We start from the raw sequence: 14,389 nt of genomic DNA, 5'->3' as shown, positions 1-14,389 counted from the left end.
GAACTGAGCAGCACAGGTATTGAGAGAAAGTGGAAGGCAATCTTTCCTCTAAGCTGTACGGCTATATGCACTGTAGCTGCTCCGATGTTCTGAAAGTGGCATTGACTTCTGATTCGGAAAGTTGCTGACATACATAGGTCAGGGAGGCCCATCCAGCCAGTAAGAAAATTAGGAGGAATGCTGTTTGAGGGTCCTTCATTTTGTTTTTGTGTCACTGTGGGTTGTGGTCCTTGGTAACATGGTTAAGTATACCAGTCTTTCAACTGAATTGTTTTTCTCTGTCTCTCCACTGAAAATTCTGTCTCTGATGACATCTCTTCAAGTTATTCTTGAGATTTGAGAAAGTAATGTCTCACAAAGCTCTTATCACAAATAAAACAAAATATTTGCTATGTTAACTTTGAATCACTGTCAGTTATGCTGGGATTACCTATCGCGTCCTTCCAGTGTGTTTTTTCCAGAGGCTTTGAATTCACAGACCATTAGAAGGATCTAATGTGTTGTCTAAGGGTTTAACTGAATTCTAAATTTTCCAGTTGTGGTTCATGCTGAGATGACATGTCAGCCTGTCTGCCGCCTTGGGCATAGTGAATAAACAGGGACAAACCTATGACGTCCAAGACTCACTTTGCAGGATTCTAGAGAAGAATATATCATTTTTACAAATAGATATATAATCATGCAGTGACAATTAGTTGGAAGATGGATTATCATTCACATGTTTGGCTCCTTTCTAACACTGGATATTTTGGTGTGCCACATTTCCAAATTCATCCCCCAACCAAATGCAAAGTTAGTTGTCAGCCTTACCACCTGAAACCCCATTGATCTGAAGCAATACTACATTGGAAGCAGCCTTAGTTGTTTCAAAGTGGTCTTCTGGTTCCATTTTGGAGGAAGTGCCATCATTGTGCCTGCCAGATTGGCCAGCTTTTCTGTAGTCCCAGCAGTGCCAGAATGATTTGGCAGCCACTGATGGGAAAACAGGCAGTTCCCAAGGAGATGTAATGAAAGAGTCCAAACATGGAGAAAGGTAAATTTGTGATGTTGGGTAGAGACAGCTGGCAGACAGCAGTGAGGTGGAGAAAAGAGAGTTGTGGTATCAAGTTTGACAAACTGGCAAGGAGGGTTAAAATGTGGTACATCTTTCAGATGGGGTGTTCCTGTGATCAGCACAGGGAACCCTCCCCAAAAAGGTTCCCCTTCCTTGCGTCTTGAAAGCAACCCATACAGTAAAATCTGTCAGGCTACCCTGCCTTGCTCCACCTTTTCTTTACCACAGATAAAATAGCTGAAGAAGTGGAATAATCCATTAAATGGCTTTCATTTGGCCATTTCAGTGCCTCATGGATGTAAGGAAAAGCCTGCTGCTTGATTCCTTGCCCATCACTGGAATATGGGAGATAGATTAGTGGGAACGAATTCACAAGGAATTAAGGAATATGGGGAGAGTGCGGTATGAAGCATTGAAATGCCCATCAGCCATGATTGAATGATGAAGTAGACTCAATGGGCTGAATGGCCTTATTTCCACTCCTATGTCTTATGGTCTTAAGGACACCCACTTTTTTTCCTTTCAAAGTCAGTCAAAAACCTTCACCAAACACAAGTCTCATTTGGAGGCCATAAATTGGAGAAAATTTGGAATTTTAGGCTGCTCTTTGAAAGATTACAATAATATTTTTAAAAAACAACTATCTTTTAGTAAATAAAAATTAATATTCTCATTATTGAATAATGAGCAATATTGTTTAGTCATTTCCTTATAATTATTAGATTCGTAATTTTAATCACAAAGAACCATATGCAACTATTTTTTCATTTTTCAAAACTAAAATCATAGTCTTCTTGGAAAATGGCTTGGTCTAAATGCCTGTAAGTGGCTAGGCTAAGTCTTTATGTAAAATGATTATATATAAACAATGAGCAAATTTTTATTTTTTACATTGGGGGAGCCAAATTTATTCTGTTCTAATTTTTTCATCAGCTGTAGAGTAATAAATAAATTTGTCTGTTGATCTCTTGTCTCACCAGTTCATGTTAAGCACCAATGGTCAACTAAGATCAGGTAGAAATTTGGATTCTTGAGCAAAAAGGAAGACTGCTTTTCTTCCATTCTTTGCTGAATAGTATAGGACATAAAAAATGTGAACCTATGCCAAAATTGTTCCAAAATAGTCATTTAAAATGTATTTTATTGTAACAAATGGTGTTCCTCATCATATCCATTCTATCAGCAATAACGCTCAGGAAAACGGATAATAATGTGACCACATCCAAATTCATAGATTACATATAAATATCATTACATGTAATTGCTTATTGAATAAAAGCCTTGAAACCACCATTTACCATGTGTTTTATTTTATACTACATTCTAACTTGTATCTAGGCTAGATATTCCTTAAAATTCTGAAGCAAGCATTGAGCCCAATCATGACATCATAGATACAATGTCATATTTGGCACTCTGCACAGTAAAAACACCACCTGTATTCCTTCTTCATATTATACAGGCAAGCTAAAAAAGGACAGGTTATGATTATCCAGCATGTTTGACAGGAAGCATTATCGTGATTCCTTTTTCTGCATAAATATATAATCAAAATGTCTACATTTTGATTCCTGACTATCTTTACAGTTTAATAACCTGTTTTGGTTGAGGTATTCTCATTTTTTAAGAACTTTAGCTGTATTCGAAGATAGCTTTTGCAGTAGTTTGAAATATACTTTTAACTAATCTAAGGTAACTTGACCAATGTTAAATCATGCATCAGTGATAAGTCAAGTCAACATAAAATCAAGGTCCCTCTCTTTAAATAAATGTTATAGTAAATACTGTGCATCCAAGGTTGGCGACAAAGTGTTTAGCTTTTCAGCTGCATCTTTGATGACATCAGTTGACCACTAAAACACAAAACATTCCTGTTAGGAACAGAAACTACTTTTCTACATGCTAGTCTGTAGTCAGTCAAATTTGCTGTATGTATGTAACAATAACTACATGGGCTAGTTATTATAGTCAAGCTTGAATATTAACATTATTTACATCAGCAGAAAATAAAGTACATTTTAACCATGCAGCCAACTTCTTTCTTAAGTTTAAAGAAAATGAAGCTGTGATTTTCAAAAACAAGTCTGCAAGGTTGACATATAAAACACCAGCTCAGGTTGCAGTTGCTATATACCAGGATCTGCCACTGTAATTTGATAACTTGATCAAGTACTGTTGATGTTGTCAGGCTAAAAGCCTTAAATAGATTCCATGAGTGAAAATAAAGCTATTGAGTACTAGGGTATGACAGCACTAAATTGGACTGGGGAGTAACTCAAAGCAGCCAACGAGATAAATAAAGCGCATTGGCTGCTGAATTACAATTACCAATTTTTGCTAGTACCCAAGACTAATTTCACCTTGTTTTCCAGCTTCCAACAAAATGAAAAAGCATTCAGAATTTAACATTGTTTTCAAGAAAATGCTTGATATGTACATTTGTTGCTTAATGCCTCTTGTACATAAAAGTAATAACTTAAAAAATTGTTGTCATAAATCTTCAAACACAGGATTGTTGTAATTGCTCCAAGATCCAGTTGTATAGTCTTCCTCCAGGCGGCTATAGAACACTCTCCTACAATAAGGCAAGAAGGATTTTTAATATTTTTGTCAAGGGAATACAATTGCATATTTTCTTATATCACTGGCAACAGCAAATCACCTTCAGCTCAGAATTCTCAAATCTATCCACGATAAATCAATGTACGTTCATTAATACATCTGCACACTCTTGAAAATAAATTCAAACGAATTTTCTAAATTTTTTGGCCAGTCCTAGTTTTTGGTTTCAAATGTCTTATACAAAAATCCAAAGGTTACAACTTCTATTTAATTGGGTCACATGTATTGTTTAATGTTATGTAAGATAGAATTGATTGATGGAGGAAGGAATTGGAAATGTTTTATTGTCTGGATTTTCAGTCAAAGGAAAGCTAAGTGAAATCTCAATACACAGAAAGCATACTCCTGTCACAACAAAGTATTCCAGGCAAGAACAATTGAAATTCATCTGTACCAAGTTGTTTTAAAGACAGTTGTTTGAAAGGCAAATTTTAAAGACAGGCATGTCAATGCCAAAACACTGCTGTCATATTATTAGGAGTTGGCATTTTTTTGTTCTAGATATATTATACCAGTTATATTGAAGTAATCAGTTTCCTGATACACCTTTGTTTTAAATAACTTTTGACACCTTTAAAATGTGCCTTTGGAGTACTTGCGTGAAAAATAAGTTGAATCTTTGCAGGTTCCTCGAGAGCCTGTGGAAACTCAGTTTGTGTTGAATATTATTTGCACTTAAAAATCTGCTATTGTTTGAAGAGTTACACAAATTTTCGTTGAATTACACCATGAAAACCCTCACCACTGAGGACAAACTTTACCCCAGTCATTATTTTTATACTTAAGATGGCCTAGAACTGGGATATCTAAACTGTAGCTTATAAATCACATGAAGACTTGCAGTCCTGGCACCATGGCATTTCAGTCCTTAAAAATTAGGAAATATCATCCTTAATTAGTGTTAGATTTTTTATTTATTGGTTTGCAGTTTGAAAATTGTGGACCCAAGGAACACAAGATCTGTTAGTACTATCGACTTGAGTTGTACATTTATAAATTCATAGCAACATAGATTTAAGCTTTGCATTTCATGCTGAGACAAAGTCAATTAATTAAAACAATAAATTTCTAGTAACATCTGTAAGATGTGTATTGCCATTACATTATATACACCTAACTTTTTTTCTGGTAATCAATTTCTGACCATCATTCAATATGGTTACAGTGGGAAAAACTATTATCACTATTCTTTTATTTTTGGGAACCAGGTTTGGCTGTAACCCAGAATGACATGAAAATACTTTTCAGTGGTATCTGTGAGAATTCTACTCAATTTGTAAAAGTACTTGGAATGACAACTTGGAATGTCCATAACATTCTAGGCTATGTGCAAAGTGCTGAATGGTAGAACTAGTGTACATTTAGAGCCATTTCTGTCTGTGTTGACTGTATGTGCCGAAGGGCGTCTTGTGTATTCTATGATTCTGTAATACCCAGCATTCAAAAGACTACAGGACAAAACTGGTTAAATTTGTTATAGTCAATTTTGCTCATTTAGGAAGTAAAAATGGTTGGTATAGGAAATATGAAAATGTGCTGTCATATTATTGAAGGTGTTTTGAGGCTAGGATTAAAGCAGTTTGTTGGGACAGAGTAGATAGATGTTTATTCATCATTACAGATGTTTAATAATTGCCTATTTTAGGGTTTGCCCCATAGGACAGTGTGGAGAGAACATGGCCCAGGAGGATTGGCACAGACCCATGGTACTGAAAGGTGATCTTTGAGCATTGACATTCCCTACTTTAATAGCATAGAGTCTCTATGGAAGAGACATGTTGGCATTCTTTTAATGGATTCTGGTTAGTACTATTCCACTGACGTCATTAAATTGCATGAACCTACCGTTTCTTTAAGTATATCACCAACCCAATTATTGCAACGACAACAAGCAAACATGCTATAACAGTTAAAGCTGTTCCTGTTAATAAAAATACAAAAATATTAATAACTTAAAAACACATTATTTCATCAATGAATAGCTAGTCATCTTTCAAAAAAAAATTTTAAAATAATAACAGTATTTACCTATAATATGCTAAACCTCAATTACTTTTTTCTTTGATTTGTGGGTTTATTTAGCAAGTTAAATAGCCTAGTATTACTGACATGTTTTTTCTGCTTTAGCTGCATAGTCATAGAGATGTACAGCATGGAAATAGACCCTTCGGTCCAATCCGTCCATGCTGACCAGATATCCCAACCCAATCTAGTCCTTCCTGCCAACACCCGGCCCATATCCCTCCAAACCCTTCCTATTCATATACCCATCCAAATGTCTCTTAAATGTTGCAGTTGTACCACCCTCTGTGGGAAAAAGTTGCCCCTTCGGTCTCTTTTATATCTTTCCTCTCTCACCCTAAACCTGTGCCCTCTAGTTCTAGACTCCCCGACCCCAGGGAAAAGACTTTGTCTATTTATCCTATCCATGTCCCTCATAATTTTGTAAATCTCTATAAGGTCACCCCTCAGCCTCCAACGGTCCAGGGAAAACAACCCAAGCCTGTTCAACCTCTCCCTGTAGCTCAGATCCTCCAACCCTGGCAACATCCTTGTAAATCTTTTCTGAATCCTTCTAAGTTTCACAACATCTTTCCGATAGGAAGGAGACCAGAATTGCATACAATATTCCAACAGTGGCCTAACCAATGTCCTGTACAGCCGCAACATGATGTCCCAACTCCTGTACTCAATACTCTCACCAGTAAAGGAAAGCATACCAAACGCCTTCTTCACCATCAATATATGTAAATGAAGAATATTTTCAAGTCTTAAGTTTGCAGAATTATGAGTGCAGGAAATATAATTGAATGCATTCATAATTGAATTTTGCTTTATTTAAGGTCAACTTTAATTTTTTCAATAAAATACAAATTGTACCAAAATGACAATATGGAAGAACTTTGGGAGACAGGCAGCCCAATTCTGAAATCAGCATTAACTATAGTTACCTGGGCATAAAATAAGAAACTGAACCAGTTGCAATATTGGCTGGCTGTTTAATGGATTTCATACAATCGCACCACTAATTCAGTTAAATTGCCATATCACATAAAAGTAAAGACAGAATGGCAATATTGAGTTAGTGTACATACCTCAAGACAATGTTATAAGGATACAAGGAGTCTGTGTTTAATGTTTTCCCATTTATTGTTCTGCTGATTGTTGACATTGATAAGTTATTGTGACTGAAAACCTCATTCAGCATCATGAGATTCAGTTTAACACTGTTTACTGTGGAAAAGTACCTTACTCGATTGGTGGCATTTTGGTTCAACAGTTCCAACTGTCAGATTTTAGCCCACACCTAATAATCTGCCTTCCAAGTTGTGGCTTCTGGTATAATATATCACCTCCTGAAGTCTGCAACAGAAACTGTTCATCAGCCAGGCCTCAGACCACCTCCAGGAGCTGTTAGCCACTGCCCTTTTCCATGCTGCCTGTCAGTGTCACTTTGAGAGCACAACACCACGTCCCCCACCCAACTCCCCCAACACTGCAACCACAGTGACAATGAAACTATTGGATTACTAATGTCCTCTATTTCTCATGAGAAGGAAAATTGCTGTCCCTACGTGGTCTGGCACACACATGACTTCAAATCCAAAGCAAATTTTAACTGTCCTCCTTAAAGACCTAGCAAACCGGACCACAGCCTTTGCAGTGGTTCAAACTGGCAGCTCACCAAGATGCATGCTTCAGCCAGTGCAATCTGAGACCAAATAACATATTATTCAAATTCTCAAGTCACCAGAATGGGGCTTGAACTCATGTTATCTGAATTATTAGCCCTATCTTCTGGATTACAATCCACTACCACTACCACTACACTAACATACCATATTTAGCTTATGCTCCTTGCTTTTGTACCTCTATGACTTAACTACTGCACTTCATCTAGTATCTTTCTAGGCCTTCCAGACAAATTCTCAGAAAATAGTGGGACCAGGTAGCCATGGAGTTCAATTCCAGGAGTCAAACCCCAAGGATATAATGTTAAAAGAAGTTCAAATACCTTACATGTGGTCAAGGTCAGTGAATGTATCTTCAAATACCACATTCCATCAGCTGGACCACTTGCCTCAGACAATAACTCAAATGACTACCACATCATCATCAATCTATCAGCAATCTATCCATTGGGGCTCATTCCTAACATTATGTATTCCACTGTGCCATCACAGCAAGACTGCTGCTGCAAGCCCAACACATCATACAGCTCACACACAATGCCAGCTATTTAACCATGATGGCAGCATGAACAAAATAGATCATACAGCACTGATTGTCACACTTTCATTAAGGAAAGCATGACAATCAGTGTTGTATAATATATTTTGCAGGACAGGGTGGTGCACACTGGAGGGATCAATAACAAACCAGTGTGGACATGTGCTCCTGAATGAACTGACCTTTATGTAGGAAAGGATGCCGGCCATTATTGGAATGTTCATTGCTGAAGACTTGGCCACTATCAAAGATTATTATGCCCTTGTACCTTCGTTTCCTTCCCACATCCAACTTCTCTGCAGCACATAATCTCTTCTGATTCACAAACTGTAGATGATGTAAGCATGAAACTGTTACGTTACTTCCACTGTTAGCCTTATCCTTGTGTCCTTTCCTTTTTAGGTAAATAAAAGGTACAACCTGATCAATCAATGGAGTAATGCTAAGATGACAAAGTTAATGAAGATATGGCACCATCACTTGACTTTGCACTCGTCAGCATCAGTTCATGTGCTAACAATGCATTCATCTTGCTGAGTAGAGGGGGATTTTATGTATACTGAAACAATATGCACACATTGGCTACAATCATAGCAAGGGTAAGGATATTGTAGTTACAAGTTCAACTAATAGAGACCCCATGAATAGGAACAAATTGCTGCAGATGCTAGAATCTGTACTGAAAATGACAAATGCTGGAGATCACATTGGGTCAGACTGACCTGCTGTGATCTCCAGCATCTGTTGTTTTCACTCCATGAATAGGTTCTGCTGTTGCTGTTGCTGCTGCTTTCATGGCTGTGGATTGCAGGGACTTGCAGAATGATACAGCAGTCAGCATCTACCCTCCAGCACATTAATAAGATTACTAAGGTGCAGCTCTCTGGTGGTGGCTCTACAGAGCACAAAACCTTTTCACTATCCAAGGATCACAACAACCATCCTCACTCCCTGCCATTTCACTCGGACCCTTCTGTTGCCTGTCATCCAGCCAGCGCAGACCTATGCCATAATTAAGCCGTCTCCTCCATTGAAAGACAGCAACTTTCTGCCATCAATGCTGTGCCTACTGGGGGAGTACTGTGCAGAGACAGTTGAATTGGCATAAAAGATGTCACTACGAAAATGCAGGAATGATCAGTTGAAATTTGTATGCAATATATTCTGATTAAATTAAACTGCTAATATACAATGTTTACTTTTTTGCATTGCAGCCAAACCGATACTGTGATAATCAGTAAGAAAGGGAGGGATGCTGTGCAAGATGAATTGGGGTTCTTCAGACTGCTTTCATGCTTTGACACTTTCTACATGGAAAGTTCACAGAATCCCTACAGTGTGGAAACAGGCTATTTGACCATCAAGACCATACTGAACAGCATCTACCCCAGACCCCAACCTTATCCCTGTAACCCTGCAGTATATTGGCTAATCCACCTAACCTACACATCTATGAACCGTGAGGAAACACATGCAGACACGCAGGATGTGCAAACTCCACACAGTCAACCGAGAGTGGCAATTGAACTCAGGTCCCTGGTGCTGTGAGGCGCTAACCACTGAGCCACGGTTCCACTCTGAGCCATTGGCATTTGCTGATTACGTTGTCTCCTTCCTTCTTCTTTGCCACTCTCCATCTCCTTCTCAAGGTCCTGTTTCTCAGGAGCTAGTGGCAAGTATTATGGTAAAGTGTAGAATAAGCAATAGATTGTGAGGAATTTTGATACCCACTTTGCCGAGTGTGGCAGGGCTCCTGCAGTTCAGCAGAAAAAGTGGAGACAGTGTTTTATCATGCTACTGGGGGGTTTGCTCTATCACATTTTGTGTGAAATTAGAGTTTACATTGTTTCAATGCTGTAAGTGTGTAGATAGTTAGCACTTGCCATTCAGTATCCATCCTTTACTTTGTTCTGATGACTCAAATGCAGCTGGAGCAGTGAACTGCAGAATGGATTCATTCTGACTGCTAGAATACTGGCATTGACTTACTTGATTTTCTGCCTAGCACTACACATCAGCTAGATGTTAGGCATAGGACAGAGTTGAATGTTTTGCCTTTAAAATGACTTCCATGCAGTTAATGGCATCCTGAAACATGGAAAAGTCAGCCATACTAGCTGACTTGTTAACATACCTGCTTCTCTCTTGCAAGCGTGAACAAAATGTATCTAACTCTAAAAGATGGAAAATGTCAGTGAACTCTCTTATACAAGTGAACAACACAATGTTACAAATAACTCCAGCTCCAGCCTGGAGGAGCTAGGTGCATGAAATTTCATTGTCCATGAGCAATGAAGTCCTGTCTTTGGACTGAGAGAGAACATGTGGTTACAGCAAGTGACACAATTCAGAAAAGACATTTTTACAGAAATGGTACAAACTGGCCAGCACTTCACATGAGCCCAATCAAATGGTTGGCAGCTTTCCAGTCCAAGGAGTGCCACTGGGAGCAGTGATCATTGCTAGGACCTTAACCACACATCAGCACTGGAAATGGGTGTGAAGTGAAGTGGAGACTTACAGGTCCTAATCTTGAAGGTGGAATGGGAAACAGGGCAGGAAAGACTCAGATGGGGAGGCTTCTGATAGGCCTACAGGACATCTAAGGGGAGAGTTCTCCCTTGTCCATCACAAGCCAGAGCAGATAATTCCAGCGATAGAGAGAAAAAAACCCTTAAATGTAATTTACTTAATCACTTAAAGGTTAAGACAGACAGGCCTCTTGGCAACTCCCTCACTATCGGTAAAATTGCAGTGGGATGGAGTCAGGAAAGCAAGTTTTGGGAACATCACCCACGGCAATGCAACTCATTTTATACTTTGCCTATCCCCACTCTCCTAGTGGGGGGGGGGGGGGGGGGTCCCTACATTTCAGTCCATTTCTCCCTGAACATCCCGAGCAGATACGGCCTCCAACTGAGAGTCTTTCACCTTCTTCCTTTTCCAGCAACACATCCCACTCTGCATGGATCATGTGCATTAGATGCGCTTTATTCCAAGGGGAATGTCTATTTGCGCACTCATGTCTTAGAGTGACTGTTTTGTGAAATCAGCAAGAAGTCCTTTACCACCTGCTACATCACTCCCTGTGGATTTTACATAACTTGAAACAACTGTAAAAAGCACCAAACATTTATACAATCATAACAACAGGCAGAAATAAATCCATCAGTAACAGAGTTCTAAGTTGTTGATGATCCCTTCGATTTGTGCTGAGGGGGTTTTGCTGCTGCTGCACTTGAAATGGTGCCAGCTGGAGGGCTGTGCTCCAAAATGACATCACTAACCTCGAATCAGCATGGCAGAAAACTTTCTACAAGCACCTTAAATACAAGGACATATAAGGATGTTTAAAGCTGCACTGTAATTCTCCAATGTAAACATTGAATACCTAATACAACCTGTCGCTTTTGTATTAGCTTCCAATGTAATCTTGCAAAAGTAACAATACTGTTAAAGCACAATTATGAAACTCTAGGAAAACATTCTGGAAAAACATTTAAGGGAGGCTGATGGTCTAGTGGTATTTTCACTATACTGTTAATCTAAAGACCCATGTAAGGTTCTGGCTCAAATCCCACCATGTCAGATGCTGAAATTTGAATTCAGTTTTTAAAAATCTGGAATTAAGAGTGTACTGATGATCATGAAACATTGTTGAATGTCAGAAAAAAAACATCTGTTTCACTAATGTCCTTTAGGGAAGGAAATTGTTATCCTTACCTGGTTTGGCCTATCTGTGACTCCAGACCCACTGCAATGTGGTTGACTCTTAAATGTCCTCTGTGCAATTAGAAATGGGCAATAAATGCTGGACTAGCCAGGGATGCCCTCATCCTATGAATAAATAAAACTAAAGATGCCTAATTAAACAGGTGTAACACTATACTACAGAACCACAGAGCTAAACATCATCCTGTCCACAAAAGTATTTCTTTACATTTCTCTCCTGTCGTCAGTATTACAAATCAGTAAAATGAAACAGGATTTATTCTCTGCCATGTTCCATTCGCAAGATGTGGGAGTTGCTATTTAGGCCAAAATCTATTGTGAAGGTCTTAGTGAGCCCTCATTTTGAACACCTGAAGTTTCATGTGGTGTACTTGGTGCAGTGGTAGTGCCTCTCCTTCAAGGCCAACAGTAATAACATCTCTGAACAGGTTGATTAGACAATATCTACACTGAGGAACACATTTCATTGGTGCATTTGCAGTGTTCCTTCAGCATGGAGTCTTGTGTGGTAGTGTTTTCTTTTTATTCACTCCCAAGACATGGGCTTTGCTGGCTGGCCAACATTTATTGCTTGTCCATGATTGATCTCGAGAAGGTGATGGTGAGCTGCCTCTTGAAACTCTGCAGTCCATGTGCTGTGTCTTGATCCACAATGCTATTAGGGAGGGAATTCCAGGAATTTGACTCAGTGAGAGTGAAGGATTGATGATATATTTCCAGTTTAGGATGGTGAGTAGCTTGGAGGGGAATTTGCAGATAGTGATGTTCATGTATCTGCTGCCCTTGTCCTTCTAGATGGAAGTGGTCATGGGTTGGAAGATGCTGTGTAAGGATCTTTGGTGAATTTCTGTAGTGCATTTTGCAGATAGTACACACTGCTGCTACTGAGCATCAGTAGTGGAGGGAGTTAATGCTTGTGGATAGTATCCCTGCCTTTGAAGCAGGAGGCTAGGGTTCAAGTCCCACCTCTTAGAGAGCTGTGTCAAAGCATTGCTGAGCAGCTTGATTAGAAAACATATACCCTGAGTGATATCCTGTAGCTGAGATGCTTGACCTCCAACAATCACAACCATCTTCCTTTGTGATCTGTTCTATCCACTTTTCCTTAGCAATCTGCCATTGAAACAAGCTAGGAATAGTCTCCCAACAGTTTTTTTTTATATGGATTAGTGGTTCCACAACCTAAACTTAGGTTATTTCTTGATGATGATGGTCAAGATACTTTGGCTATCAAACATCTGAAATAATTCTGAGGGAACCCAGCAAGGTGCCTGAACTAATGGACAATTGTGCTATATGGTCTTCACAACACAAATATTGCTAAGGATGTGGAGCTACTGGAATTTCTACTGCAATGTCTCACTCAGACTACATGTGAATGAAGTTCTGACCATTGTGAGCCACTCTGAGCTGCCGTTTGGATCTGTCAGCTGATATAAAGGCCAATAAAGTTACCTGAATTTTCAAAGAGATGTGAGTTTATTCATATTTGTCAAGACACAAAACTCTAGCAAGGTCAGTACTGCTGGCTTCTGCCACCCTATCAGAGTGTTATCACAATGTGCGAGCTGGATATAGTAGGTTTGAATTTGATGCACAAGATCAGCAATTGATTTACTATTTTTCCATACGGCACAAGGTGAGTGTATTCACTGAATTTAGTATGAATTGTAATTAAGATATTGTACTTTGTCTTTTTCCACATATAGTTGGGAGCATTGACCCTTTAAGGTGGATTTGTGCCTGGCCATGCAGTAAATTGGAATGTATCATTGACTGAAATTAACAAGTTGTTCACATCTTCAAAGATGAGTGAATTTTAAAACTTATGCTGAAAATACAAGAGCAGAACTCTGCAGAGTCTGGCACCCCTGCATTACGAAGAAACTTTAATAGAAATATTGTCCCTGCTAAATTGCCCACGGTGTTAGGTGCATTAGTCAGGGGTAAATACAGGTTAGGGGGTTGGTTCTGGGTGGGTTACACTTCGGCGGGTCAGTGTGGACTCGTTGGGCCGAAGGGGCCTGGTTCCATACTGTCGGGAATCTAAATCTAAATCAAAATTAAAACTGGTCATTCCCCAACAACTTTTCTTCCTATATCTAATACCAGCTTCAGTATTTTAGAGAGTCAGTGAAATTCCCAACACACCAATAGTGCTCATTCTCAGTCTATTCCAATTTTTACATAAATTTTGTTACTTTCACCTTCAAACATTCCAAAAAAGTATGGCATGCAAACTGACACAGATATATCAAAGCAAATCCTTATATCATCTACATTAGGCACAAGAAGAATCACTTGGAGACCCCATGTACATACATGGAACCCTCAGGAAGAAGTGAAACCTATCCAACATGTTCCAGGGTTTAATACCATGAATGCATTGTAAGCACAGACACACATAAATTATTTTGCAAATGAGGGAAATACAGCCTTGACCTTCTTTTCTGCCAGTTGCACAGTTTGTTTACAGCACACATAGGGCGTAATTTTCCCAACCTTCAATTACATTGTCAATGGTGAGTCGGTTGGGAAATTATGATGAAATCAGATTCTCGATGTTGTGAAAAAAAAGTCTGATTTTCCACTCAAAGTTTCAATGTTGAGAGGTACTGAAAAGTATTGGCATCTCATTATAATTTAATCTCATCTCATTTATATACAATTTCCTATTCTCCTATGCCACAGAGAGAAACTAGATGGTTACAATTTGTAACATGAAAGTCTGACTGGTTACCTGGCAGGTCC

General features: G+C 38.9%; 1 protein-coding gene across 4 annotated transcripts in view; it reads right to left on the bottom strand.

Annotated features, from left to right (window-relative positions):
- Positions 1 to 2,164: 2,164 nt before the first annotated feature.
- LOC140492094 (uncharacterized) overlaps positions 2,165 to 14,389 on the bottom strand; it is a 37,761-nt gene continuing 25,536 nt past the window's right edge. For all 4 annotated transcript variants that reach the window (XM_072590826.1, XM_072590825.1, XM_072590827.1 and 1 more), the window contains 2 exons: positions 5,522 to 5,597; positions 2,165 to 3,629 (listed from right to left, as the gene is read on the bottom strand). In XM_072590826.1, coding sequence (XP_072446927.1) covers positions 3,545 to 3,629; positions 5,522 to 5,597 — 161 coding nt within the window. In that variant the 3' untranslated portion in view covers positions 2,165 to 3,544. The remainder of the gene's footprint in view (positions 3,630 to 5,521; positions 5,598 to 14,389) is intronic.

The sequence above is a fragment of the Chiloscyllium punctatum genome, chromosome 20 (assembly GCF_047496795.1).
Source record: "Chiloscyllium punctatum isolate Juve2018m chromosome 20, sChiPun1.3, whole genome shotgun sequence".
Classification (NCBI taxonomy): domain Eukaryota; kingdom Metazoa; phylum Chordata; class Chondrichthyes; order Orectolobiformes; family Hemiscylliidae; genus Chiloscyllium; species Chiloscyllium punctatum.
This window is presented reverse-complemented; position numbering and strand designations above follow the sequence as displayed.